The sequence below is a fragment of the Phyllopteryx taeniolatus genome, chromosome 9 (assembly GCF_024500385.1).
Source record: "Phyllopteryx taeniolatus isolate TA_2022b chromosome 9, UOR_Ptae_1.2, whole genome shotgun sequence".
Lineage (NCBI taxonomy): Eukaryota > Metazoa > Chordata > Actinopteri > Syngnathiformes > Syngnathidae > Phyllopteryx > Phyllopteryx taeniolatus.
The window spans coordinates 10991340-11018612 of record NC_084510.1 but is presented as its reverse complement, the minus strand read 5'-3'; the positions used below and the strand labels follow the sequence as shown (position 1 = coordinate 11018612).

The following is a 27273-nucleotide window of genomic DNA, read 5'->3' as shown; positions in this document are numbered from 1 at the left end:
ACTTAAATTTCTTTGGTTGGTTGAAAATAATAACTGTTTATTATTGCATATTATGAAACAAAGATACACGAAGCCTAGCCCTTCTTTGGGAAAAAAAAAAAAAGTCTCAATGTTTGTTTACAGTGTTGCCTAAGGACTACATTTCGTCCAGTCGGTTCCAATTTTCATGATTTTTATTTACAAAATTAAAAAGAAAAATCTTATTTTATCCCTGAAAATTGCATTAAATACAAAGCCCACATAGAATGTCAGAAATGCAAGTTTACAGTGTTGAGCATGAGGCGAGCATGGCGAATCATAATCCAAATGTATTCAAGTGGAACATGAAACAGAGTGCAGTTACACATTACCCTGTGCAAAATTGCAATCACCCATGTGATTTCACACTGTGCTAGCTCCAGTTCAGGACAAGTATATGTGTGCGTCGCTCATTCACGATTCCCCATGCCTCTGTCCTTCATTGCATCACACACCATCTACTCCCCATAACATATTCCAAAGTCAAGGGGGAGTCAGCAGTGATGAATTACATGTTTTGGTTGCATCTCATTCTCTTGATACAGTGCTGTGACTGATTTCTCTTGAGAGAGAATTTGTACATGCATGAGCTGCTGACATTCATAAAGTGCCAGGGACTGCTCCTCTTCAGAAAGCTGCACTTAATTGCAATTCTTTGCCCACCTGTATTGGATTGTGCTAATCGATAACATTGAGTATGCTCATCCAGTGGGGAGCTGTCTTACAGGAAGGAGGGTGATCTGAGCTGGTGATTTTTATATTGCCACTGTTTAAGACGCTTAACAAAAGAAGCCGCTAACAAGACAAGTCAATTGTCAGATCCCCCCTCTTTGCCTTTCTCCAATTTTGCTGATGTTATTAATGAGTTTGCAGGTGCTGAATGCCATAGGCGTATATATCCCACTAATTAAATAATAAATCATAATGGAGTTTATGTTCTTCATTATATTGATTATGCAACTTCCTGGTATGGGGAGAGATGTCTCAAAAATGTTTACACAAATAAATCCGCGATTTACAACTTTTTCTAATCCACAAATATACTGCACCTGTGATTCACACGTTTTTTTCAGATCCACAAATATATCTGCGATTTACAAATTTTTGAGATCCACAAATATATCCGCGATTTCCACGTGTTTTTTAGTGTCGTGTGTGCATTTATCATGACTTATCATTTGTAAATATTCAATTCTGCTTGTGAATTTTTGAAAGTGCGTTTGTGAATGAGTGGGCACGCACATTTATTTTTGAGACAGACGTCACACAGTTTTCAAGATATTCACACACACACAATTGAGAATATTCACACGTGTGGAAAGGCCCGTCTCTCCATCCGCTAGGCAGCAGTGTTGCTGTCTCCGCTGATGACTGTGTAAATCACTGATATTCATCCATTCATTTTCCGTACCGCTTATCCTCACGAGGGTCGCAGGTGTGCTGGCGCCTATCTCAGCTAACTTTGGTGGAGATGCAGGGTACACCCTGTACCGGTTGCCAGACAATCGCAGGAGACATATAAACAAACAACAATTTTGCACTCACATTCACACCTATGAGTCTTCAATTGACCTACCATGCATGTTTTTGGAATGTGGGAGTAAACCGGAGTACCCACGGAGGTACGGGGCGAACATGCAAGCTCCACACAGGCGAGGCCGGATTTGAACCCGGGTCCTCAGAACTGTGAGGCGGATGTGACCACCGTGCCACATAAATCACAGATATATTTGTAAAAGTAATTTTGAAACATATCTCTCCCCATTGCAAGGGGCGGTGGCAAAAAATAAATACAACAAATAAAAAAATTTAAATCCACAGGAGATGGTAAAAATATTTTTTTCAGGGGGTGACTGTAACGATCATTCATTCCACAGATATGAGAAGATTTTTTTTTTTTTTTAAAAGCCTACCTATTATTAAAATTGTGTTGTTATAGTTCCAGATAGAGCCAAAGCATGACAAAAATACAAAGTGTTGCTATTATAATTAATCAGAGCTCTCTTAGGTCAGTCTCATGTAGTGTCTTCAAACACTTCCCACCACAAGTAGCTTATAGTCTAGTTAGAGTGAGCTGGTAGGTGTCAAGAGGAAAACACGTTCCTATTTGCCTCAAACAGACACCCAGTAGTAGTAAATGCTAAGTAGAACTATCTCTCTCAAAAACATTCTCCTCTTTTATATATGAAATGATGATGCTTTAATGTGTGTGTGTTGTTGTCTGTGAACATGACGAGGAAATGGGACACTTTGTTAAAGGCAACTACTGTAATCACAAACAGTGCTTGTGAAAACTCGAAATCTCAGCGTGGAAAGTAATAAGGTCAAGTGTTTGTGACAAAATGTCTCATTCTGAGATGAATAGAATGTCATTATCATCGTCTTATACTATCTGGATTTTGGTTTTTCTACATTCTAATTGGAGACATTTTAAAGATACTAAACGATGGCTGAAAATGAAAAGAGCAAATATTGAAGTGCATATATGTGGCACGTAATGATGCGGCAATTAACATGTGACCTAATATTCAACTAAGAATAAAGAATTGAACTGCATACAGATAGTAACCAAAATTAACTTGATGGACGGTGGAAGACTGGTTAGCACATCTGCAAAAACATGTGTGGTAGGTTGATTGAAGACTCTAAATTGCCTGTAGGTGTGAATGTGAATGCGAATGGTTGTTTGTTTCTATGTGCCATGCGATTGGCTGGCGACCGGTTCAGGGTGTACACCGCCTCCCGCCTGAAGATTGCTGTACATTGTTTTATTTGCTATACTCATCACTGACCTAATAGTAATTCAACGAATAGGGCGACCAGCGTTGATAGATGCACTACTGATTAATAGTTCTCTAAGGGACTGCACTGGCCAATTAATACCTAAATTCAAAATTATTTTGAGATTATGGATTAAATGTGCATACGACCAAGTTGCCATTGGTGTTGTGATGAATTTAAAAGTGGTGATTAACGTGTGTGTGTGTGTGTTACTCACCAAGGTCATTGTCCAGTTCCTCTGTATGAACCCCTTCTACTCAGCAGGTGGACACCACAGCAACACAGGTCCAAGTGAAGAAGAAAGAGGGCAGAGATGAAGTGTATTGTCAACTGTAACAACTACATCTTGCCACTAGGTGGCAAGAGAGTACGAATGTGCAAAATATCCACAGCACAATGCACGTGGTTTGAGTTGTGATACAATCCCTGCTAGTGAGGAAAATATGTATCATCATACAAAGTAAACCAAGTGCTTGCATACATTACAAAGTCTCATGGAAGGCATATGTGTGGTCTGTGTTGTGCAAATACAGTGTATAAATATGTATGTTAGCTGTGTAGTAGGAAGCCATACAATAATTTGTTTTCGTCCTAGGAATGTAGGGACATTTTGCTCAAATGAAGAGAAATGCCATCCAGAGACTGTACAGTTTGTTTCCTCGATACAAACACAAAATTGAAAATGTGTCATTAGTAACTGCTGCTTTGATATTGGATTGAAGACCTCTCTCTATTTTCTGAGTCCTACACTGACTTGAGGACTGAGCACAGTTCCATGACCAAAACAGAATTGACAATGGAATCCCACAAGCACACACACAAACACACAGATTCATACCATCATCTTCACATTCTTCCAGGGGTTTCTGAGGCTTGTCCAGGCACCGAGGGTCTATCCAAGAGGTGGTCTTTGTATTGTGGCTGAAAAGAACACAAAATTAACCAGACGAAGACTGGAAATGTTGCTGCTTTGTTCGTTTTACCAATCATGTGGTGAGAAGGATTTAATTCAATGTCTACTATGATGATTTATACATATAATTCATACTTGCATATATACTTTGTTGTACGCAGTTTGTGGTAAATGTAGCAATGTTTTCCTTGTGCATGTAAAAGTGTCCTTACTCTATAAAATAGACCTCTCCGTTCTCAGTGTAGGCCATCTCCCAGTTGTCAGGCAGAGGTCCCTGAGGGTCCTCTGGGGGAGGATGGCTCAGGTTAGGGTGTGTCTGCTGAGTGCTCTCCGTGGTGGCCGGTGGTAAGGGGGTTGTCCCAAGGTAGGATGGGTCACTCTGGCGAGGGGTGAAGGGTCTGACCGAGCGATGGATCTCGTCTAATTCACTTGATTCTCCTGGTAGAGTCAATACAAATGATACATTGTATTTCCACTGGAAAATGTCCTCTGTGTTAAGTGAACCTGCACTTCAAGATCAGACCAGATGAGGGTTTGGAATTTAGAACAACTTGCTGACTCAACTTCATGCTTTTAGCAGATAACAGCTTGCAAGGGCCACATAGTCATTCACTTAAATTAAGACGGCTGAGTGGGCAGTTCACACATTGTAGCCAGGGCCCATGGACTGCTATCACCTTTCTTCCTGTTATCTCGTTCTCACACTTGACTGGCACCTTCGCAGCTCACACAGGCACAGACGGCAAATAACTTTTGGTGCCACCACCAGAGAACACATTGTAGAAACAGCTTAATAGGTCAACGTTCTGACAGAGCCCATTTGACCTACTAACACAGATGAAATATCTGTAATATTCACAACGCTATAATTACAACACGCTATTTCGACAAAACACAACTAATGCCATCACTGTGCACACGGTCATTTTAAATGGTATAAACGTCATCTTGCAGCTCTTTCACCACTTGAAATGAACCACCAAGTAGTCATGAAGACAAATGTGGAGGCTGGTCAGCCATTCACCATCTGCTGCTTGCAGCCAGATGGCAGTATTTCATATTTTTGGGTGGATAGATGGGGGCCAAACCCAGAAAAATGCTTTACTCACCAGTCGAACAAGCGCTTCTGTCTTCAAGTGCTCTGCCACAAATCCTTGATTTTTTATTTATTTTTTTTAGCTTATCTTCCCTCATTGCCTCTGTGTATCTCTGTAGTCACATTTTTTTCCCACGTGCCCCCTTTACGCCTTCCCAACCAATCCCACTTTTCATGATCACCTCCCACTTTACCCATCAGCACTCAAGACCTCCTGCTGATTCCTTCTTAACAGAGCATATATAGTCCACATTAAATAGACCATGACTTTTTGTCAGCTTGCTATTGAAGAGGAGTTTCTTCTAAGTGTCTGCACTCATTAGCTTAAAATATTTGTCATCTAAAAGCGCCAGCACCAACTCAGACATATGGAATATGAAGTTTATATGTATGAATATGAAAATGTTAGCTGAGAAAGGGCGTTTGAAATCTTAAATACAATCTTAGTTTAGTAATCAGAAGTCAATGTTATGCAGGTGTTATTGAATGGCATTGGTATGTAACTGTGAGTTGATTGGCCAATAAAAGATTGACCTTTGTCATTTGATGTAAACTCAATCATTGAAAAGAGTGTTTGTGTGCGCCTCGCTTTTGTCCACCAAACTCTTCAAAACTTCGTAGTAATTGGTACAAAACTTGATTCATAGCTGTTTATGTACAACATTCAAGGCTAAGCACAGATAGCTAATGATAGAGGCAAATTTTGAGATTTGACAGTCCTGTCATACATACCTGTATAGCTACTGTTCATGTCAGGGAGGTCCTCGTCGTCCTCCTGTGGCTGTTCTCCAGGCACTATTCCAGCATTGTGGATGTCATTGTAGGACTTGGTGCGTCGGGGCGTGGAGTCTTGCGAGCCTGGCAGGCTACCACTGAGCCCGTCTGGTCGTGGGGCATCACCGCCGCTGCTATTGGTAATCACTTTGCTACCAGGGGGCTGCAACGGCGGCTTGGGTGTCCCATAATAGTTTCCTAGGCAACAAAAGACAGAGGAGTCAAGTAGCGAGATTTTTAAAAAAAATTGAAAAATAAGGGTAATTTAGTAAGAAGAGCATGATGCAGATGGCATGTCCTGTCTAGAACGCAAAGGGATTCAAAAGAACGAGACATGGCAACGACACGCACCGAACTTGAAACTTTTGCTCTGGAGGGCACACTGCTTTACTCTTGGTAAATGAGAAAAAAAAGATGCACGTTATGAACCAAACGGAACACATGCGGACCGAACCGAACGGTTGGGACTGTTTTCAAAAAACATTTACACCCCTAGTGCAGAGAAACAAACACACACACAAAATTGCTGATATAAATACACTCTATTGTAAGTATTCGCTCACCCATCCAAATAATCGGAATGGAAATCGGAGTGTTCCAATCACTACCATGGCCAAAGGTGTATAAAATCATGACCTAGGCAAGCAGTCAGCTTTTACAAAAATTTGTGAAACAATGGGTTGCCATCGGGAGCTCAGTGAATTCCAGCGTGGAACTGTGATAGGATGCCATCTGTGCAACAAGTCCAGTCGTGAAATTTCCTGTCAACTGTATGATAAGAATGTGGAAGCGTTTAGGAACGACAGCAACTCAGCCACAAAATGGTAGGCCACGTAAACTGACGGAGCGTGGTCAGTGAATGCTGAGGCGCATACTGCGAAGAGGTCGCAAACTTTCTGCCGAGTCAATCGCTACAGAACTCCAAAATTCATGTGACCTTCAGATTAGCTCAAGAACAGTGCACAGAGCTTCATGGAATGGGTTTCCATGGCCGAGCATCTTGGTGGAGGGGGGATTATGGCGAAAGGAACTCTGAATGCTTCAGCATACCAAGAGATTTCGGACAATTCCATGCTCCCAACTTTATGGGAACAGTTTTCTCTTCCAACATGACTATGCACCAGTGCAAAAAAAGCAAGCTTCATAAAGACATGGATGACAGAGTCTGATGTGGATGAACTTGATTGGCCTACACAAAGTCCTGACCTCAACCCGATAGAACACCTTTGGGATGAATTAGAGCGGGGACTGAGAGCCAGGCCTTCTCGTTCAACATCAGTGTGTGACCTCACAAATGCGCTTCTGGACAAACATTCCAATACACACACTCCTAAACGTTGTGGACAGCCATCCCAGAAAAGTTGAAGCTGTTATAGGTGCAAAGGATGGACCGACGTCATATTGAACTCTATGGATTAGGAATGGGATGTCACTTAAATTCATATGCGAGTCAAAGCAGGTGAGCGAATACTACTGGTAATATAGTGTATTTGAAATGTACTTTCGACCTTGAAGGCTTCTCCTCCTCCTCAGTTATGGATGGACCTGTCGTGTGTGCCTACTGTGTAGCTGTTGTATTATTTTCTCTGTAGGCATTTTCTCTTAATTTACTCGCTAACTTGCTGTTCTCAGCTGGTTATTCTTCGCCGTGATGTGGTTCAGACTTCTGATGAGTGTACTGTACCACCTAACCACTTATTCTGGTGTTTCGCTGTACTACATTTCATGTTAGCTTAGTGGTTAGCAGGGCTTCTCAATCGTCTCGTTGTCCCCTTTTGGTCAGTGTGTCACATGCAGCTCCTCCTCGTCTGTCCCTCATCCTTTAGTTATTTAGTGATCACGATACTTTTCAGAAGTGTATCTTATTTGCCACCATAGAGGCGGGGATTATTGATTTAGGGGAGCCATACCTCATGCAGCTCAAGTTAGCACCTAACTTTCCCATAGTAGTACCTGAGGAGCGGCGACTGTTTGATGTGGCTGCACCACTTTTTTGGACGGCTTTTTTCCTGCTTAGAACTGTTTAAAATGGTGCTGGCAGCTCCGTGGCCATACGTGTTGAAGTTGTTTTCACACTGATGCACATACAGTACAATAACATCATCAACAAGCGTTATTTTGTAGTTTTATCAAATTAGGGAGAAGTCCCAACCTTTAGATCAGTGATTCTCAACTGGTGGGTCGCTGAGCCATTTTGGATGGGTAGTGGACAGCTAGTTTAAAAAAATAAATAAATAAATAAACAGATTTTTTTCGGTACAGTACAGACGCGCACCAAGTTCCCACATGGAACATAGTAGGAGATTGACAAGATACGCTACTTCCTTGCTCTCTAGCCACTAGTTTACTCTGTAAATAAATACAGTGCACCTCAGCCTTTGGTTGGTGGACCTCATGGCAAGCAATATGCCTTTGGCAGTACAGCAAACTAATTTGAAACGGCATTTAAAAGTACAATATAGAATGCAAGTGTTTCAAAGGCTATTTGTAAACAAAAACAATCTTAATCTTTCTATAAAAGTGGGTCACAACTTTGCAACAAGAGTAAAATGCAGGTCCCAAGGTGACAACAGTAGAGAACCACTGATTTAGATGGTCATCATGTGGACTTGCAATGGCACCATAGCCTAGTCGAGTGTGGCATATGGCAGTGACTAATTCATTCACACACCCTATGCTTTTAAGATAAATTTAAGAGAAAAAAAAAACCCTCATTAAACTCAATGGTGACTTACATTTCTCCTTCATTTACCACAACCCACGGTGTGACACTGCATGTAATATCTAACACTATATATTGCATTTACAGTCATTGTAGAATTAAGATAGAGTCCTTATGTCCGCAGTCTGCGCGTGGCCCATGTGATGTAAATATCGTCATACGCCTGTGTGCAAGGTTTCGTGGTCGATCGCGTGCAGCCCAGTTTTTGTGACCGTGGCGATTGACCGCATAGGAAGCACAGTATGCGCCAGAGCAACAAAAAAACAACAGGAATGGCACTTGCATTGCCTCGCACTTGTGTGAAGAGATCCGCCGTTATTCCCATCTTTATAATTCAATTTTAAGAGACTATAAAGATAGCCAGATGGCTCAAAATTCCTGACGTGAACTATTCTGAACAACAAATACAATAGCGGTTTCTTTTTGCTTTCGCCAGACATTTGGATTATTCATGCACATGCATGCAGCTGGGGTGTGTGGACCAATGTGCATGCTTGGAACATGTACCGACGAACTCGAAATGTAGTATTAATGGAACCGTGTACGCAGTCTGTGGACACACAATGCGGAAAATATGAAGTGACCTTTAGTGATGAGTTGTAGTCATGTTTTTGTTGGCATACATTTGTTTGCATTATATAATATACTGCATATACTGTACTTCCTATCTACAGTATCCACGTAGGTATGTATTCTTCAAAGGGCTTCCTATTTTATGTATTTTTTTTTTTCACACACTGATGTTTTGCTTAAACTAGAAAATGTTCCCTTGGATCTAGATATGATTCTGAATTTTAATGGACCGTCACCACTATTTACTGTAGCTATTAAAATGCACTTGAAGAAAATAAACAAAAAATAGTGCACAGCAATGAATTGTGTTTTTTCTTTTCATTGTCAAGCTACTACAATGTCACACTATTTATGTAGGTGAGGCAGCAAACATAACCCCACCGACACACCCTGCAATATAAATATTAGCAAGATCATGCTTACCACTGCAAAATTCACAATGGAACTGAACCGCTTGATAGAAATGTTAAGTCAAGAAAAGGTTGAAGAAAAAAAGTTTCCCCAATTCAAATAAGTTATTTAAAAGATTTACCTTCATATGTTCCTATTTCTAACAGGGTTCCACTCTTCTCTAATTCCAGAAAGTCCTGAACTGAAAGGAAGTTGTAGTCCACACCAGGAACTTCTCCGTCACGAGGGGGTCGGGTTGTACCTGGGAATTCAAAGAAGAGAGTGGAAGTAAGCAAACGGGGGGGGGGGGAAGACTTAGAAAATTAAAAGCTAAACTTACTGTCACCTCAAAGCCAACTCTAATAAAGAGAAGAGCTGCATTTTAAAGACCACTGATATACAGTATACTGTAGTCAGTTCTATCCTCGCTTTACAAAGAAGACAAAGGGAGATTATTCATTGTTTCTAGAGCCACTTTTAAACTATTGTTTCAGGCCCTGAATATAGCACCTGTGTTGCACCTGATCATCTTATCTCAAAATAATGCGACATTTTGGCTATGGAAGTTTAGTGTAGTGTATTGATGACCAAATAAAAATCACTGCTAGGGGAGCATGTTGGAGGTGTCTTACAGCAGTGTTTCCGCACCCTTACTGAGCCAAGGCACCCATTTTACGTTACAAAAATCTCACGGCACACCACCAAACAAAAATGTCATTGAAAGTATGAATACTGAAATAATGCTCTTCATTTTCTCACAAATTGACTTACTCAGAATGAAATCTGGGCCTGTTTAATTGAACACTAAACTGATATACTTGCAGGAAGCTATGACATTCTGTTCTAAGAATAGCAACAGTGGAAGCAATTTTTTTATGTAGCTTCTGCCATCTAATGGAAGAGCATTTAATTGTTCTACTCATCACTATACCTATCTGGCATAGATAGAGGAAAAAAAATGGTAATGAATAAATCATTTTCAGACGGCTTAAGTTATATTGTATAATCTCTCACAGCAGTCTTTATGATGTTTCACGGCACACTAGGGAGCCACAACACCATGATTGGGAATCACTGTATTACAGTACAGTACATGAATGTTGCACAATGTCTGTTTACATTGTTCCTTTGCACTGACTCAGAATGTGAAGCAGCAACGTAGTACTCCAATGAAGGTGTTACATTCGCCATATGTGATGTGGTGCGTGTACAGTTTGGCATGTAAATAGTGAGACCTGGCATTTGCTTTGACAACTGCTGGCCAGCGTGGTGTCAATGGTAAACACGTTTACAGCTATGCCAGCTCAGAAAACAACGCAAACCAAACTAGTGGTAATATCTTCCCCCATCTTTCTATTGGCCTCTTTAAGTGCCATGTAGCACTTTCCCAAATTTGCTTTGCAAAGCTGGATTGTCCTTTTAGTTTGATTTCTGTCAATAGTTAATACATATAAATAGGAATGCAGATAAGACTGCTCCAACCTATGATTAAGCAGTCTAATCTCACAATCACTCTGTTCCAAGTAGGTTGGTAATAAACTGGTTAATATAGATGTGTGGAGACTCTGAGAAACCCTCCCAAAGCAGCCATGTTCATGACACAAGTGATTAATCACAGATGTGTGGACGCAAACTCTACATTAAGCTGAAGCACGCAGGGGTTTTCCGAATCTTTCACATGCAGCAATTCCCTCACAGCTTTGCCTCAATTAGATTCCTTTTTATATACAGTATTTGCTTAAGGCGACTGTGCAGCAAGTTCTATTGAAAAGGGGAGTACACACAGATGGATAGCTTCGGAAATTTGCAACGGTTAATATATTCACACTTACAAAATCAACTTTGTGACAAAATTTTTAACGGTATGGCCCCGTAGGAGATTTGAGCTGAAAAAAATATATATACTAATTCAATGCCACACACTACAGATTAAAGAAAACTAAACAGGAAGTGGAATTGTGACCAGCGTTAAAATAAGATAAAAAAAAAAGTGGAACCTTGGCTTAAACCCAGGAGGTTAGACACTGTCATCTCTATAGACTTAATTAATTCAATGCCCACCACAAAAGCGCCTTTGACCAAGCTGTTAAATGGGGAGTAGCGGAAAGATAGGTTGGGAGTCGTGAGAGCAATGCATAGAGAGACTCCTGCTAAGATGGGCCTTGATGTGCCTGAAAAAAGTCTTCAGGAAAGGTAAATTTCAAAAAAAGGAAGAATTTGACAGGCAAAAGCAATTTTAGGCTAGGGATAAAGTGAACAAAACCTCACCACTATGTAATCCCTGTAACAAAAGAAATACGTAGCAGAAAGTTGCGCCACTTAGTCAGGCATGGAGGTCATGACAGGCTGTATAAGTGGGACAAACTCACAAATGAAGTACACTGTAGCAGAAGCAGTATTAGATCCTTTTGCTGGTAATGATACATTTCTTTAAAAAAAAAAAACACTGCATGACGCAAGGCTCCTGTTCATGGTGGTGATGTAAAATATCAGTGTAAAACAAAGTGTCATTCTGTCCTTACGTCCTCTTTCAGCAGATGACAAGATACCATCTCAGGAAGGGTGTTTACAATCAACTGCCTCATTTAAGGTTTGGTATGTGGTAAACAAAGCTGAAATGTTGGCTTTTGTACACAGTTTGATTTTGCTGCTTCAATTTGCACCCAAAAAAATTACAGTGACGACTCGTCTTTTTTTACATTATTGTTCAATAAGGTGGAAGTGTGTTCATTTACAACTGACTTGTTTGTGGATTTGTAACTTTAACATCATCGCTAACATGATGGGTGGCATTAAAAACATTTCCATTTCAAAAGGTGGATCAGAGAATCCAGTAGTGAGATATTAGATGTCATGCTGTGGCACAAGAAGTTCTGAACCACCAATGGTTCATCAAAATATACTCAACATGACCAGTCAGTATGATGCATGCAGTTGTAGACCAATGCAAACAATTAGTCTACAACAATAAACATATTCATTCCTGCTTCTCCCCTCCTTGAGCTGTCACCTTGTCGTGGTGGAGGGGTTTGTGTGTCCCAGTGATCCTAGGAGCTAAGTTGTCTGGGGCTTTATGCCCCTGGCTGGGTCACCCATGACAAACAGGTCCTAGGTGAGGGACCAGACAAAGCACGGCTCAAAGACCCTAATGATGATGACAAACAATGGACTTCGTTTTCCCTTGCCCGGACGCGGGTCACCGGGGCCCCCCACTGGAGCCAGGCCTGGTGGTGGGGCTCGAAGGAGAGCGCCTGGTGGCCGGGCCTGCACCCATGGGGCCCGGCCGGGCACAGCCCGAAAGGGTAACGTGTACGTTGGGGTTCACCCCGGTGGACAAGAGGGTAGCCTCCCTCCGCCTTCGGGTGGGGGGACAGGTCCTGACTGTTGTTTGTGCCAATGCACCAAACACCAGTTCAGAGTACCCACCCTTTTTGGAGTCCTTGGAGGGGGTGCTGGAGAGCGCTCCCACTGGGGACTCCATTGTTCTGTTGGGGGACTTCAATGCTCACGTGGGCAATGACAGTGAGACCTGGAAGGGCGTGATTGGGAGGAACGGCGCCCCCGATCAGAACCCGAGCGGTGTTCTGTTATTGGACGTCTGTGCTCGTCACGGATTGTCCATAACGAACACACACGTGCACTTGGCACCAGGACACCCTAGGTCGCAGTTCGATGATCGACTTTGTGGTCGTGTCATCGGACTTGCGGCCGCATGTTTTGGACACTCGAGTGAAGACATGGGCGGAGCTGTCAACTGATCACCACCTGGTGGTGAGTTGGCTCAGATGGTGGGGGAAGATGCCGGTCCGACGTGGCAGGCCCAAACGTATCGTGAGGGTCTGCTGGGAACGTCTGGCAGAATCCCCTGTCAGAAGGAGTTTCAACTCCCACCTCCGACAGAACTTTGCTCATGTTCCGGGGGAGGCGGGTGACATCGAGTCCGAGTTGACCATGTTCCGCGCCTCCATTGCTGAGGCGCCCGACCGGAGCTGTGGCCGTAAGGTGGTCGGTGCCTGTCGTGGCGGCAATCCCCGAACCCGTTGGTGGACACCAACGGTGAGGGATGCCGTCAAGCTGAAGAAGGAGTCCTATCGGGCCTTTTTGGCCTGTGGGACTCCTGAGGCAGCTGATGGGTACCGGCTGGCCAAGCGGAATGCAGCTTTGGTGGTCGCTGAAGCAAAAACTCGGGCATGGGAGGAGTTTGGTGAGGCCATGGAGAAAGACTTCCGGACGGCTTCGAGGAAATTCTGGTCCACCATCCGACGTCTCAGGAGAGGAAAGCAGTGCACCACCAACACTGTGTATAGTGGGGATGGGGCGCTGCTGACCTCGACTCGGGACGTTGTGAGTCGAGGTCAGCCCTGCCTTGGTGGCAGGGCCCCGGGGATGGATGAGATTCGCCCGGAGTTCCTAAAGGCTCTGGATGTTGTGGGGCTGTGCTGGTTGACACGCCTCTGCAACATCGCGTGGACATCGGGGACAGTGCCTCTGGATTGGCAAACTGGGGTGGTGGTCCCCCTTTTTAAGAAGGGGGACCGGAGGGTGTGTTCCAACTACAGGGGGATCACACTGCTCAGCCTCCCTGGTAAGGTCTTATTCAGGGGTGCTGGAGAGGAGGGTCCGTCGGGAAGTCGAATCTCAGATTCAGGAGGAGCAGTGTGGTTTTCGTCCTGGCCGTGGAACAGTGGACCAGCACTACACCCTCGGCAGGGTCCTCGAGGGTGCATGGGAGTTCGCCCAACCAGTCTACATGTGTTTTATGGACTTGGAGAAGGCGTTCGACCGTGTCCCTCGGGGAGTCTGTGGAGGGTGCTTCGGGAGTATGGGGTACAGAACCTCCTGATACGGGCTGTTCGGTCCCTGTACGACCGGAGTCAGAGTTTGGTCCACATATCCGGCAGTAAGTCGGACTCGTTCCCGGTGAGGGTTGGACTTCGCCAAGGCTGCCCTTTGTCACCGATTCTGTTCATAACCTTTATGGACAGAATTTCTAGGCGCAGCCGAGGCGTAGAGGGGGTCCGGTTTGGTGGCCTCAGTATTGCATCTCTGCTTTTTGCTGATGATGTGGTTCTGTTGGCTTCATCAAGCCGTGAGCTCCAACTCTCACTGGAGCAGTTCGCAGCCGAGTGTGAAGCGGCTGGGATGAGAATCAGCGCCTCCAAATCTGAGACCATGGTCCTCAGTCGGAAAAAGGTGGCAAGCCCTCTCCAGGTCGGGGATGAGATCCTGCCCCAAGTGGAGGAGTTAAAGTATCTTGGGGTCTTGTTCACGAGTGAGGGAAGAATGGAACGGGAGATCGACAGGCGGATCGGTGCAGCGTCTGCAGTGATGCAGACTTTGTATCGGTCCGTTATGGTAAAGAAGCTCTCAATTTACCGGTCGATCTTCGTTCCTACCCTCACCTATGGTCACGAGCTGTGGGTCAAACAAGATCCCGGATGCAAGCGGCCGAAATGAGTTTCCTCCGCAGGGTGTCCGGGCTCTCCCTTAGAGATAGGGTGAGAAGCTCGGTCATCCGGGAGGATCTCAGAGTAGAGCCGCTGCTCCTCCGCATTGAGAGGAGCCAGATGACGTGGCTGGGGCATCTGATTCGGATGCCTCCCGGACGCCTCCCTGGTGAGGTGTTCCGGGCACGTCCCACCGGGAGGAGACCCCGGGGACGACCCAGGACACGCTGGAGAGACTACGGCCTGGGAACGCCTCGGGATCCCCCCGGAAGAGCTGGATGAAGTGGCTGGGGAGAGGGAAGTCTGGGCGTCCCTGCTAAAGCTACTGCCCCCGCGACCCGACCCGGATAAGCGGTAGAAAATGGATGGATGGATTCCTGCTTCTCCAGCCTCACAAGGAAGTCTACTTCAGCTGACCTTAGGTAAAGAGGCTGGGTATACCATGCATTTCTCCATCTATCACAGGTGTCACAGTATTAAAACAAACCATTTGCCCCATGGGCGAATTCAAGTCTTTAGTTAACCTATTCGACTGTACATGACAGTGTACCAGGCTAAAAAAACGTAGAAGCAGAGAACATGCATACTATTCCATGTTCTCCCGTGGCTTCACCACTACCTTTTTGATTCCATGCATAGAAATATAAAATATTTAGAAGCATGACTTAAAGGCTTGATCCCCAAGAGAAAACACATGATGCATAAATGACAAATGAGAGAGAGGGATGGGAGGTTGGACAGGAAATTGAGCAAATACCTGTACATATAAACCAAGCATGCCTGAAAAAAAAAATACATTATACATTTCCTCTATCCTAATGGCTCCCCCTTGAGATACATGAAGACAACTTTTATCCCTATGCAATCCACCAAACAGTTAAATGTGTGTCCAAACGCATGCCAAACATGCATGCAAAGTTGATTGTGTATTCTTATTAGCAGCTGTTGCACACATACACACAAACAACTTTCACTAAACTTGACTGCTCATGAGAGGAGTAATTAAGTTTGACCATATAATAGCAATGTTGTAGGCCAGTCACATCATTGTATAAAAGTTTAAACCAACATTTTCCCCATTTTTCCATTACGAGCAAGACAACAACTGGTGTGATTTCAAACTTTCATATCCTTTAATTTCACAGCGAGGCCTCAATACTTTTTTAGTTTGACAATAGAGAAAAGTTGAGACTGGACTATCCCTTGGAGTGAGTAGAAATAATTGAGCTGGAGAAACAAAAACATAATTCAGATCAATGCTTTCAATTTGATTTTAAAACACAATAAACATTTGTTGCTCCAAGCATAATCATAAAGCATAACCAAGAAGCCAATTCTCATGATGTATCACAGGCAACACCTGAGACGAGGCCTAAAAAAAAATCTACTCTGAATAGCTTTTCTAGGATCCGACTGATACCAGTTTGCACATACTCCAAAATTTCGGTCTGTGAGGTCTCCTACACCTGATGCAACGCCGACTTTAACACTTCTTACATTACTTCTCCCATTCTTCCATAGAAAAAAAAAGAAAAAACTTTTGTCATGATAAAACTGTCTGTATGACCTGACAGTAGAATATTAATAAAATTATCTTTTTAAAAATCATCCCTCTCTGGCTCCATCTAATGCCTCTAATTTAATTTATATTATTACTGTAAAACGTGGCACGGTCCGGCAGCCTATCAGACACTGTAGAGACAGAAGGTGTGCCTGAAGAGATGTCGATCATTTGCATGGACACACACACACACACGCGCACACACACAGGCACACGCGGCGCATGTGACATGGCAATATGTTCAACGTTAGTGAGGGGCGTAGCTTTAGTCAGAGACACGAGGGTGGGGGGAAGGGAGCAGTGAAATGAGGCTACATTCAAATCTTGCTAGGAGTTTGAAACCCTAAGGACAGTCAAGACTCCTATACCCTCCTAGAGGGTGACTGTACCCTACCTTTCAATACGTGCAACCCTGTATTGTTGTAAAACAGTGACAACATTAGGATGTGCAATGATGTCATGATTAAGAATATATGTTATTAGAATTTGTAACAATATAATTTCACTTGGGTGAATACTGTATTTATTGATTGTAACTTGTAACTAACCTTTATATACTACCATGCAGTATTACATAAATGGTATGATGCAAGTACAGTACATTTGTACTTTCAACAGTAATGATATCCTCATTTATAGTAGGTCAATAGCAGTGGTGGGTCATTTGAAAGTATTCATTGTTTGCAAAGTACACTGGTCTAGATTTTAACTTTTCCACCTAGTGGCATAGCAGGCTCCGTAAAAAAATAAATATTTTTGGGATTCAACCGTCAAGAAATAATTAACTTCTGCTGTTCACATTTTGAAAGTTTAATACCATGAATGACATTAAAAGTAAAACCTTAAGGGCCATGATGAGTAAGGTTGGGAATCGTTTGAATTTGAGCTATTCCGGGCCTTATTCCGGTTCCTCATTTCGATTCCGTTTCCAAACTATTCTCGATTCCCATTCTTTTAGAGGGCTTGGTCAAAAAAATCTGCATGGTTTAAATAAAGGGTGTCCAAATTATGAACACCCATTTTCTTAGCAGGCCGCAGTATAAACTAAAATGAACATTTGACTTCTTCTACTGGTTCTTTATAACCAGTAGCAATGTCAAACCTATGAACTAGAAGGCAATGTGTGTGTAATTTGCCCAATTGACTTCATATTCATTAATTGTTTCAGCTAATTTCAGCATTCTTAAAATTATTTGTGACTGTTTTATCACGCCAAATGGTTTATAAGTGCAAGTTTTAACTTGACTTCCTGTTTAAAGCATGTAGCCTTTTTGTTTTGAACGGTACGCACCGGAACTCAGCATTTTGGCACGAAAGGTAACTTCACACGACACCGGTGAAGATGACAGTAAAACTAGATGGCAAGAAAAAGAATAATGAATGGAACCAAATGCTCTGTAAAACGATACTCTTACCTACCCACCGATGAGACACAAGGTGAGTGTTTGTGATACTGTGAGAGAATCTTCTTTTCCTTTCGGCTTGTCTCGTTAGGGGTCGCCACAGCGCGTCATCCTTTTCCATGTAAGCCTATCTCCTGCATCCTCCTCTCTAACACCACCTGCCCTCATGTCTTCCCTCACAACATCCATCAACCGTCTCTTTGGTCTTCCTCAACCTCTCTTGCTTGGCAGCTCCATCCTCATCATCCTTCTACTATACTCACTCGCTCTCCTCTGGACGTGTCCAAACCATCCAAGTCTGCTCTCTCTAACTTTGTCTCGAAAATATCTCTGTTGTCCCTCTGATGAGCTCATTTCTAATTTTATCCAACCTGGTCACTCTTAGAGCGAACCTCAACATTTTCATTTCCGCCACCTCTGCTTCCTGTTGTCTCTTCAGTGGCACTGTCGCTAATCCGTACATCATGGCTGGCCTAACCACTTTTATATAAACTTTGCCCTTCATCCTAGCAGAGACTCTTCTGTCACATAACACACCTGACACCTTCCTCCACCCGTTCCAACCTGCTTGGACCCGTTTCTTCACTTACCACACTCATCATTGCTATGGACTGTAGACCCCAAGTATTTAAAGTCCTCCACCCTTGCTATCTCTTTTGCCTGTAGCCTCACTCTTCCCCCTCCACTGTTTTACTTCGGCTAATCTTCATTCATCTCCTTTCCAGAGCATGCCTCGATCTTTCTAACTGTTCCTCCACCTGCTCCCTGCTTTCACAATGTCATCTGCAAACATAATGGTCCACGGGGATTCCAGTCTAACCTCATCTGTCAGCCTATCCATTACCACTGCAAACAGGGAGGGGATCAGGGCTGACCCCTGATGCAGTCCCATATCCACCTTAAACTCCTCTGTCACACCTACAGCACACCTCACCACTGTTCTGCTGCCCTCATATACGTCCTGTATTATTCTAACATACTTCTCTGCCACTCCAGACTTCCACATGCAGTACCACAGTTCCTCTCTGGGTACTCTGTCATAGGCTTTCTCTAGATCCACAAAGAGACAATGTACCTCCTTCTGACTTTCTCTGTACTTCTCCCATCAACATCCTCAAGGCAAATAATGCATCTGCGGTACTCTTTCTAGGCATGAAACCATACTGTTGCTCCCAAATACTCACTTCTGTCCTGAGTCTAGACTCCAATACTCTTTCCCATAACTTCATTGTGTGGCTCATCAACTTTATTCCTCTACAATTCCCACAGCTCTGCACATCACCCTTGTTCTTAAAAATGGGAACCAGCACACTTTTCCTCCATTCCTCAGGCATCTTCTCACCCGCTAGAATTCTGTTGAACAAGCCGGTCAAAAACTCCACAGCCACCTCTCCTGGATGCTCCCATAACTCCCCAGGTATGTCATCAGAACCAATTCCCTTTCCATTTTTCATCTTCTTTAATGCCTTTCTAACTTCCCCCTTGCTAATCATTGCCACTTCCTGGTCCACCACACTTACCTCTTCTACTCTTCCTTTTCTCTCATTTTCCTCATTCATCAAGTCCTCAAAGTATTCTTTCCATCTAACCAGCACACTACTGGCACCAGTCAACACATTTCCATCTCTATCCTTAATCACCTTAACCTGCTGCACATCCTTCCCATCTCTTTGCTAACTCTTTGCTTGCATTATTTCCTGTACTGTGAGGTTTTACCACCAAGTCTCCTCCTCCTCCTTTCCTGCCAGAAGATACACCAAGTAGTTTCCTGCCTGTCTCTCTGATCACCTTGGCTGTCGTGTTCCAGTCTTCTGGAAGCTCCTCTTGTCCACCAAGAGCCTGTCTCACCTCTTCCCGAAAAGCCGCACAACACTCTTCCTTTCCCAGCTTCCACCACATGGTTCTCTGCTCTGCCTTTGTCTTCTTAATCTTCCTCCCCACCACCAGAGTCATCTTACACACCACCATCCTATGCTGTCTAGCCACACTCTCCTCTACCACTACCTTACAGTCAGTAACCTCCTTCAGATTACATCGTCTTCACAAGATGTAATCCACCTGCGAGCTTCTACCTCCACTCTTCTAGGTCACCCTGTGTTCCTGCCTCTTCTGGAAAAAAGTGTTCACTCCAGCCATTTCCATCCTTTTTGCAAAGTCTACCACCATCTGTCCCTTCAAGTTCCTTTCCTGGATGCCGTACTTACCCATCTTCCTTTAAAATAACCCCTGCTCCATTTCTCTTCCCATCTACACCATGGTAAAATAATTTAAACCCTGCCCCTAAACTTCTAGCCTTACTGTATACAATATTATAATTACAATATATCAACCTTTCTCCTAATCATCAATTCAACCAACTCCGGAGATTTTGCTGTCATAGTCCCAGCATTCAAAGTCCCCACATTCAATTCTAGGTTTCCGCCTAAGAACCCGCTTTCCACCTCTCCTTCGTCTTCGACCCACAGTAGCTGAATTTCCACCGGCGCCCTCCAGGTTAACCCGTGCCGGGGCGGACGTTGCTAACCCGGGCCATGACCCATCCGGTATGGAATTCTTTAGATGAAGGATCATATTTGTTTGGCAAAGTTTTAAGCTGGATCCCCTTCCTGACGCAAACCTCTGCATTTATCCTGGCTTGGAACCGGCCTACAATTTGCACTGGCTTGTGCCCCCCATAGGGCTGCATTGATACAATTCCGACAATGTTTTTGTGAATTTTGTCCCAATTCAATCTGTTGGTTTGAAGACTAAAATAAACGCTAAAAACAATCAGTGCAAGAGTGCAACCCACTGTTTAACTTGTTAGCTTCCTCATTGTTGGCATAGAAGTACTGTCTCACACTCAGCCAATTGACTTCACTGAAGTTCCCTCCTCTGCACAATATAATCTTACTCTAAGTGTTGCACTGAGGTGACTGGTCATTAATTTTAAAGTTAAGACACTTTTGTTCGCTGCCTCCGTTGGGCACAAGCTCGTGTTCAAGGACGTTCTTCGTTGGTTTTTGCCGCTTCTTCGTTGATTTTCTCCACTTTTATTTTCGAGGTTGGCTTACTAGGCATCGAAACTGGGAAAAAGCAACTATTCTCCTATTTGGCAGTACAGTATATTCTATTAATGGTTCGCCTGTCAAGCTCGAGTGTTGTGTAGGATTGTGAAGCTTATGACTGTAGGACTATACTACTGTACTACTACTGAGTGTTTGACTCAAACAAGTCGCGTTTATTAAAATTCTCCCTAAAAACGTCATATAGGACAAAGTCTAGTCATGAACAAAGACCTTCAGTGCTTTCCTTCATCAAGCACTGTGTGCGTTGGCACACAAATCCAAGTATCTCATCTATATTTAACGGATGGTGGACTATTTTAGGGGAGCGTATGGCCTTTCACTGTACATGTGTGACAGAAGTCAAATTAATTTCAATTGTGAAGGCACAGAATGACTTGACACTATTGGTATTATCTACCACAAACTCTAATTTCAATGAAGTTGGGGCGTTGTGTAAAATGTAAATAAAGAGAAAATACAATAATTTGCAAAATCTTTTCTACCTGTATTCAATTGAAAATACTACAAAGACAAGCTAGTTAATGTTCAAACTGATGACCATTATTGTTTTTTTTTTATGCCTGCAACACATTCCAAAAAAACAGGGACAGGGGCAACAAAATACTGGGAAAGTTGAAGAATGCTCAAAAAACACCTGTTTGGAATATTCCACAGGTGAAAAGGTTCATTGGAAATAGATGAGTGTCATGATTGGGTAGAAAAAGGAGCATTGCCTGAAATGCTCAGTTGTTCACAAGCAAGGATGGGGTGAGATTCACCACTTTTCGGTCTGTACTACCGAGTAGCAATTCACGGAAAATCAAACGGTACCTAAGATCGTCCTTGTGACTGTTTGGGCAGCAGGAGTGGAAGACTTAGCCAATTTCCATGGCGCACTTGAACAGAGCAGTGCTGCACAACATATATATACATATATTCTGGACAGGGAAGACAGATGGTTTGAAAGAGGGGTGAGAGAGGCCAGAAAAACTACCGCTTAACAGAGGAAGGGAATTACGACCTCTCTCACTAACAATGCAAGTAAGTCCATTCCAAAGAAACTCTATAATTCTGCCACCAACAAATAGCAAGGCCTTCTTGACCGTAAATCCACGACCACTTTAAAAATTAATGTAATATCAATGAGGGAGTCTCCACCCAACAACTCCGGTGGACTGACAATAGGCTCTTGGCCAGATAGCTTAACAGCTCTTACCTTTTGTTGCCTTCCAAAAGAAAGATACCATACGTAGTGTGGGGCATGCCTCTAAGTTGGAGCATAAATAGTTGAGTTTTCCATACAAACATTGGCTAGTGCGTCCTAACTAAGCCTTGTTGCATGAACTGATGAAGCCTGCTCGGATTAGAGGCGAAACAATATCTAAGACAAACAGAACAGTCCAGTTGCGATTGATTCAATGCCCTTGAGAATGAAATGACCTTGATGAATGAGTATAGTCTCAGGCAACTTTATTTTTACTCAATCCTCTTGTGGTCATTTGTTTTAAAACAGGGATTGTTTTTGATATATTCGTCAAAGTTTATACATTGAAAAACAAATGTGAAATTGATAAATGTTGGGATTTTATTATTGAACATATTATTTATTACCACATAAACACGCACAAAAGTACCAAAAATTGGTACCATTAAGTACCGGTATTGATTCCCAGTAGCTGGGAATCGGTACTGTATGGTTCCAATGTGAAAGGTACTCACCCGTAGAGCTGGGGGAAAAAAAAAAAAAAAGATTAACTCAGCTAAGTCGCCTTCAAAAACTGGTTGACAAAACCTCTGCCTCTGCAGGACGAAAAAAAAAAAATTAAAAAAAGTTTTCGCCGCCGTTCGTCTCAAATTATGTACACTAAATCCTTATGTAACATAGTGGTAAACATGCCCCTGGTCCTAGGTTTTGTGGAAAGTTTTGCAGGCATCAAATTCAAAATGAGTGAATATTTGCAAAAGAAAAAAAGTTTATCAGTTTAAACATTAACTATCTTGTCTGTGTAGTGTATTCAATTGAATATAGGTTGAAAAGGATATGCAAATCATTGTATTCTGTTTTTCTTTGTTTTACACAACGTTCCAACTTCTTTGGAATAGGGGTTTGTACATTGTCTAACTGGGGAACAGAAAATTCTCAGTAAAATAAGGTAAATTATATCCACTTCCAATAGGTCCGAAAAAAGTTGTGACTGCGTTTAAACTAAAAGCAAGAGAGAATGCATCGATTTTAGAGTTGGTCAAACATAATAGTGCCAATGGAAGGTAGTTGTTCATTTATGCATACAACCAGAACCCAGGTTCTGAAAATAATTGTTTATATTAAAAAAAAAAAAAAAAAAAAAATGGTTTCCCTTAATTACGTAAATCTACCCAAAGCAGAAAGGCCCTAGGCCCTCAGGCATGGCCTTGCAATTTAGCTATGACCTACATTTAAGCTTATCCTGAAGGACAATGTTGGCCATGACTTCTAGGACAATGTTGGATTCATGGCTGGGTACTGAGATGTTTTGCCTGATAACCTCATTGGAGCTTGGTTCAAATTGTAAGTCTGCCTCTGTTCCAAGATTGTCTTCTTTTTTAATTTCAAAACATGCGAGGGAACCTGACTCATGCACCTTCCTAAAATTAGTTCCAGGCTTCTTCTCCTTTTGCAAACTCCGAAACAGCCACAAGACGTCAGAGAAGGAAGACTAAACATATCCATATGTTGGTAATCCAAAAGTAAATAGAGATCCAGGTCAGTGTGTCCAAACATTCTTGAATTCGATGACAATATGGAGCAAGAAAAGTAAAAGCCGACTCTTAAAAAGATTTCCTTTTAAATACAACAGATCAGATGAAAAAACATGCTCCAACATCTTGATGTGAATTCATTTCGTCATGGATTTTAAAAAAATAATAATCCCTAAATGACTTATACTGGGGAGGAAACCTGGGTCGTAACATTACTCTGTTTACTGAACAAACTGAGGACCTCACCATAACCCTAAGGCTCCCAAGCCAATTTAGTATTAATGGCTGATTGATACCTCCACCCAAAGTAGGGTTTGTCAGTAGCGCACACAAACATCTGAGGGTGACGTGATGAAGTCAATTATAGTTACCTTGAAAACCTGACTAGAACAACGCCAAACTCATCCAACCATGCCTTAGTTTAAGGCAAAGAGCCTTGCCCAAACTTTTCCCACAAAGTTGTGAAGATTGAATTGTCCAACATATCTTGTTAAATTGAAGAATGAAGATTCATGGGCAAGTGAGGGCTATAGCTCAATCCTGACAATGAATTGTCTCTCGATTCTTAAATCCCAAATCTTTAGTTTATCTACAACACAAAGACTTTCCATAACAATGCACACAAATACAGACTTTTTAACCTGACCGAGTACGTTTTTAATACTATTCTTAAAAGGAGAGGGTTCATCTTTCGTACCCCTTTGTATCGTTTCTTAATTATTTGGTATGACAGTACGGTATAAAACTCTTAGTCCTCCATTAGATGTCTTAATGCAAATGTCAAAGCTTATATATAACTTCAATGCCACTATGGAAAGTGCTGGCCTCCACCTAGTGCTATGTTGGTAATCCATCCATTTTCTGAGCCGCTTTTCCTCACTAGGGTCGCGGGCGTGCTGGAGCCTATCCCAGCTATCATCGGGCAGGAGGCGGGGTACACCCTGAACTGGTTGCCAGCCAATCGCAGGGCACATACAAACAAACAACCATTCGCACTCACATCCGCACCTACGGGCAATTTAGATTTCCCAATTTATGCATGTTTTTGGGATGTGGGAGGAAACCGGAGTGCCCGGAGAAATCCCACGCAGGCACGGGGAGAACATGCAAAATCCACACAGGCGGGGCCGGGGATTGAATCCCGGTCCTCAGAACTGTGAAGCTGACGCTCTAACCAGTCTCCCACCGTGCCGCCGCTATGTTGGTAATCCAAAAGTAAATAGAGATGCAGGTCAGTGTGTCCAAACATTCTTGAATTCAATGACAATATGGAGCAAGAAAAGTAAAAGCCGACTCTTAAAAAGATTTCCTTTTAAATACAACAGATCAGATGAAAAGACATTGTCAAAACAAATTGTCTTGCATTAAAGTTTATTGCAATTTGGGGGGGATTACCGTCTATTGACCTGTTGTTTTTTTTTTTTTTTTTTTTTACTGTTTAATGATTAAACAAAAACAAATAATTAAGCCATATCACATGAGACAGTGATATAGACACACAAAGCTTTTTGAAACTGAGAGCTATCGTAATGTCTTGTGTATAAATGCGCATTTTTTCCACCAAAAATAGTCAAAAGCCAATAGTGCCCATTATACATAGGTATCCTTCCATCCATTTTCTGTTCCGCTTATGCTCACTCGGGTCGCAGGCGTGCTGGAGCCTATTCTATCTATCTTTGGGCGGGAGGCGGGGTACACCCTGAACTGGTCGCTAGCCTATTGCAGGGCACATATAAACAAACAACACACACTGATCTTGGACAAAAAGGCCTGGCTCTCAGTCTCCGCTCTAATTCATCCTAAAGGTGTTCTATCGGGTTGAGGTCAGGACTTTGTGTAGGCCAATCAAGTTCATCCACACCAGACTGTCTCATCCAATGTCTTTATAGACCTTGCTTTTGTGCACTGGTGCACAGTCATGTTGGAAGAGAAAATGGTTCCCATAAAGTTGGGAGCATGGAATTGTCCAAAATCTCTTGGTATGTTGAACCATTCAGAGTTCCTTTCACTGGAACTAAGGGACAAAGCCCAGCTTCTGAAAAACAACCCCACATCATAATCCCCCCTCCACCAAACTTTACACTGAGCACAATGCGGTCAGACAAGTACCATTCTCCTGGCAACCGCCAAAACCACACTCGTCCATCTGATTGTTTTGGGAAATTGGTTTAGTATTTTTTTTGTGTAACGTGCTAACTATATGAATACTATAATTTACTGGCTTTAAAGGTTTCATTATAGAAACAAAGCTAGTGTTGGTCTAAGATTTTTGTCCAGTACTGTATCATCAGCCTAACTAACTGTCAGTGAGAAAAATTGAAAATAATAAAATAACGCCACCACCATGATTAAAAGGTAGGTCATTATACGAAATGTGTTTGGCAATGATTCATAATCATACTTGTTCTATAAATAGATGCCTCTCTTCTTATTCAGCTTGTGTGCAGGCTTGCAGGTCATTCAGGACACAACTTATTTCAAAGAGTGCATTTCAAGTAGAGATATGGATGGCAGCGCTTATAATTTGCAATAATATTTGGGATACAGAACATAAATGATAAAGTGCACATCAATAAAATGTATGTGCAAAGTTATAAAAGGAACTGTTATTTATAACCCGAGCTTGAGTAAATATTTTAAGGAACAACACAGACTGTACAGGGCTTGACTCCGTACTGTTGATGTGCTTTTTTTGGGGGGCTTCTTTAAAAATAAGTTGCAATTACACTAAATTAAATTATTTCAACCTAATAACTACATATACCGTCTTGTGAATTGGGCCACTAAATATTTAACTAACAATGTGACAAGATTACCCAAAAATTACTGTCTGTCAAAATGCTAAGTCTGCTTCTAATAATAATGTACCATTTATAAAAAAAACATTGTATAATTTTTCAGTTGTGTATGACAAGTGCCACATTTAAATTAGAATTTACACCGATTTTATCGGGGTGATCGGTATCGGCGGATATTTAGCATTTTATGCTGATCGGCTGATTGGCTATAATGTCATAATTCACCGATCCGATCAATGACGTAATTGATCGGCTCCGCAAAAGACATTTACATCATGCACAGTATATTTGAATCCAAAAGCTAGTTTATTTTTAACCTTGTCACGCGCCTTTTGACATAGTATTAGAAATATCTGACAGACAATAAATGTATAAAAAAAATTAAAAAAAAACGTTGGCAGTGTGGAACAGACAACACGTAATGCCCGGCCGGATCAGACTACAAGACAGATTTGCTCTTTCACGATTGCACTATGTCAGACTACTGCAATAAAATCTTGTATTCCGATACCACCGCATCCTGTTTTTTATGCTCATTGGGCTTTATCTTGTCAACTCAAATACGACCGGATACACTCGTTACCGTTGCGACGACAACAAGAGTGGAGCACGCCGACTTTGTATTATAATGACAAAATGGGGAAAACCTGTGTTGGTGGTCACCAGTGCTCAGGACAGGAGAGGTCGTTCGTTTAAGGCTTGCTTGAGGTATGTTCCCGTACTTTGAATACGATACGGCTCGCAAGCAGGCAACAAAACGTTATGTAGCCTAGCAAGCTAGTGGTACCACAAACGGTTGGACGTAAACATCCCGCCGTTCTGTCGAATCATGTTCTAAAGTTTCGGTGTTGGTGAAGTAATTTAATTAAAAATATCGTAATTTAATTACAGTAAGTTAGCACCCATTATTTTTGTCATGTAATGTTGGTTTGACCAGACTGATTAGAATACACGATCTGACTTGAGCAGTGATTGCCAACCTTTATGGAGCCAACGAACATATTTTACAAT

General features: G+C 42.4%; 1 protein-coding gene across 9 annotated transcripts in view; it reads right to left on the bottom strand.

The window, feature by feature from the left end:
• magi1b (membrane associated guanylate kinase, WW and PDZ domain containing 1b) overlaps positions 1 to 27273 on the bottom strand; it is a 162123-nt gene that overhangs the window by 51530 nt on the left and 83320 nt on the right. For all 9 annotated transcript variants that reach the window (XM_061785957.1, XM_061785958.1, XM_061785949.1 and 6 more), the window contains 5 exons: positions 9410 to 9529; positions 5541 to 5780; positions 3925 to 4150; positions 3638 to 3720; positions 3017 to 3052 (listed from right to left, as the gene is read on the bottom strand). In XM_061785957.1, the coding sequence (XP_061641941.1) occupies positions 3017 to 3052; positions 3638 to 3720; positions 3925 to 4150; positions 5541 to 5780; positions 9410 to 9529 (705 nt within the window). The remainder of the gene's footprint in view (positions 1 to 3016; positions 3053 to 3637; positions 3721 to 3924; positions 4151 to 5540; positions 5781 to 9409; positions 9530 to 27273) is intronic.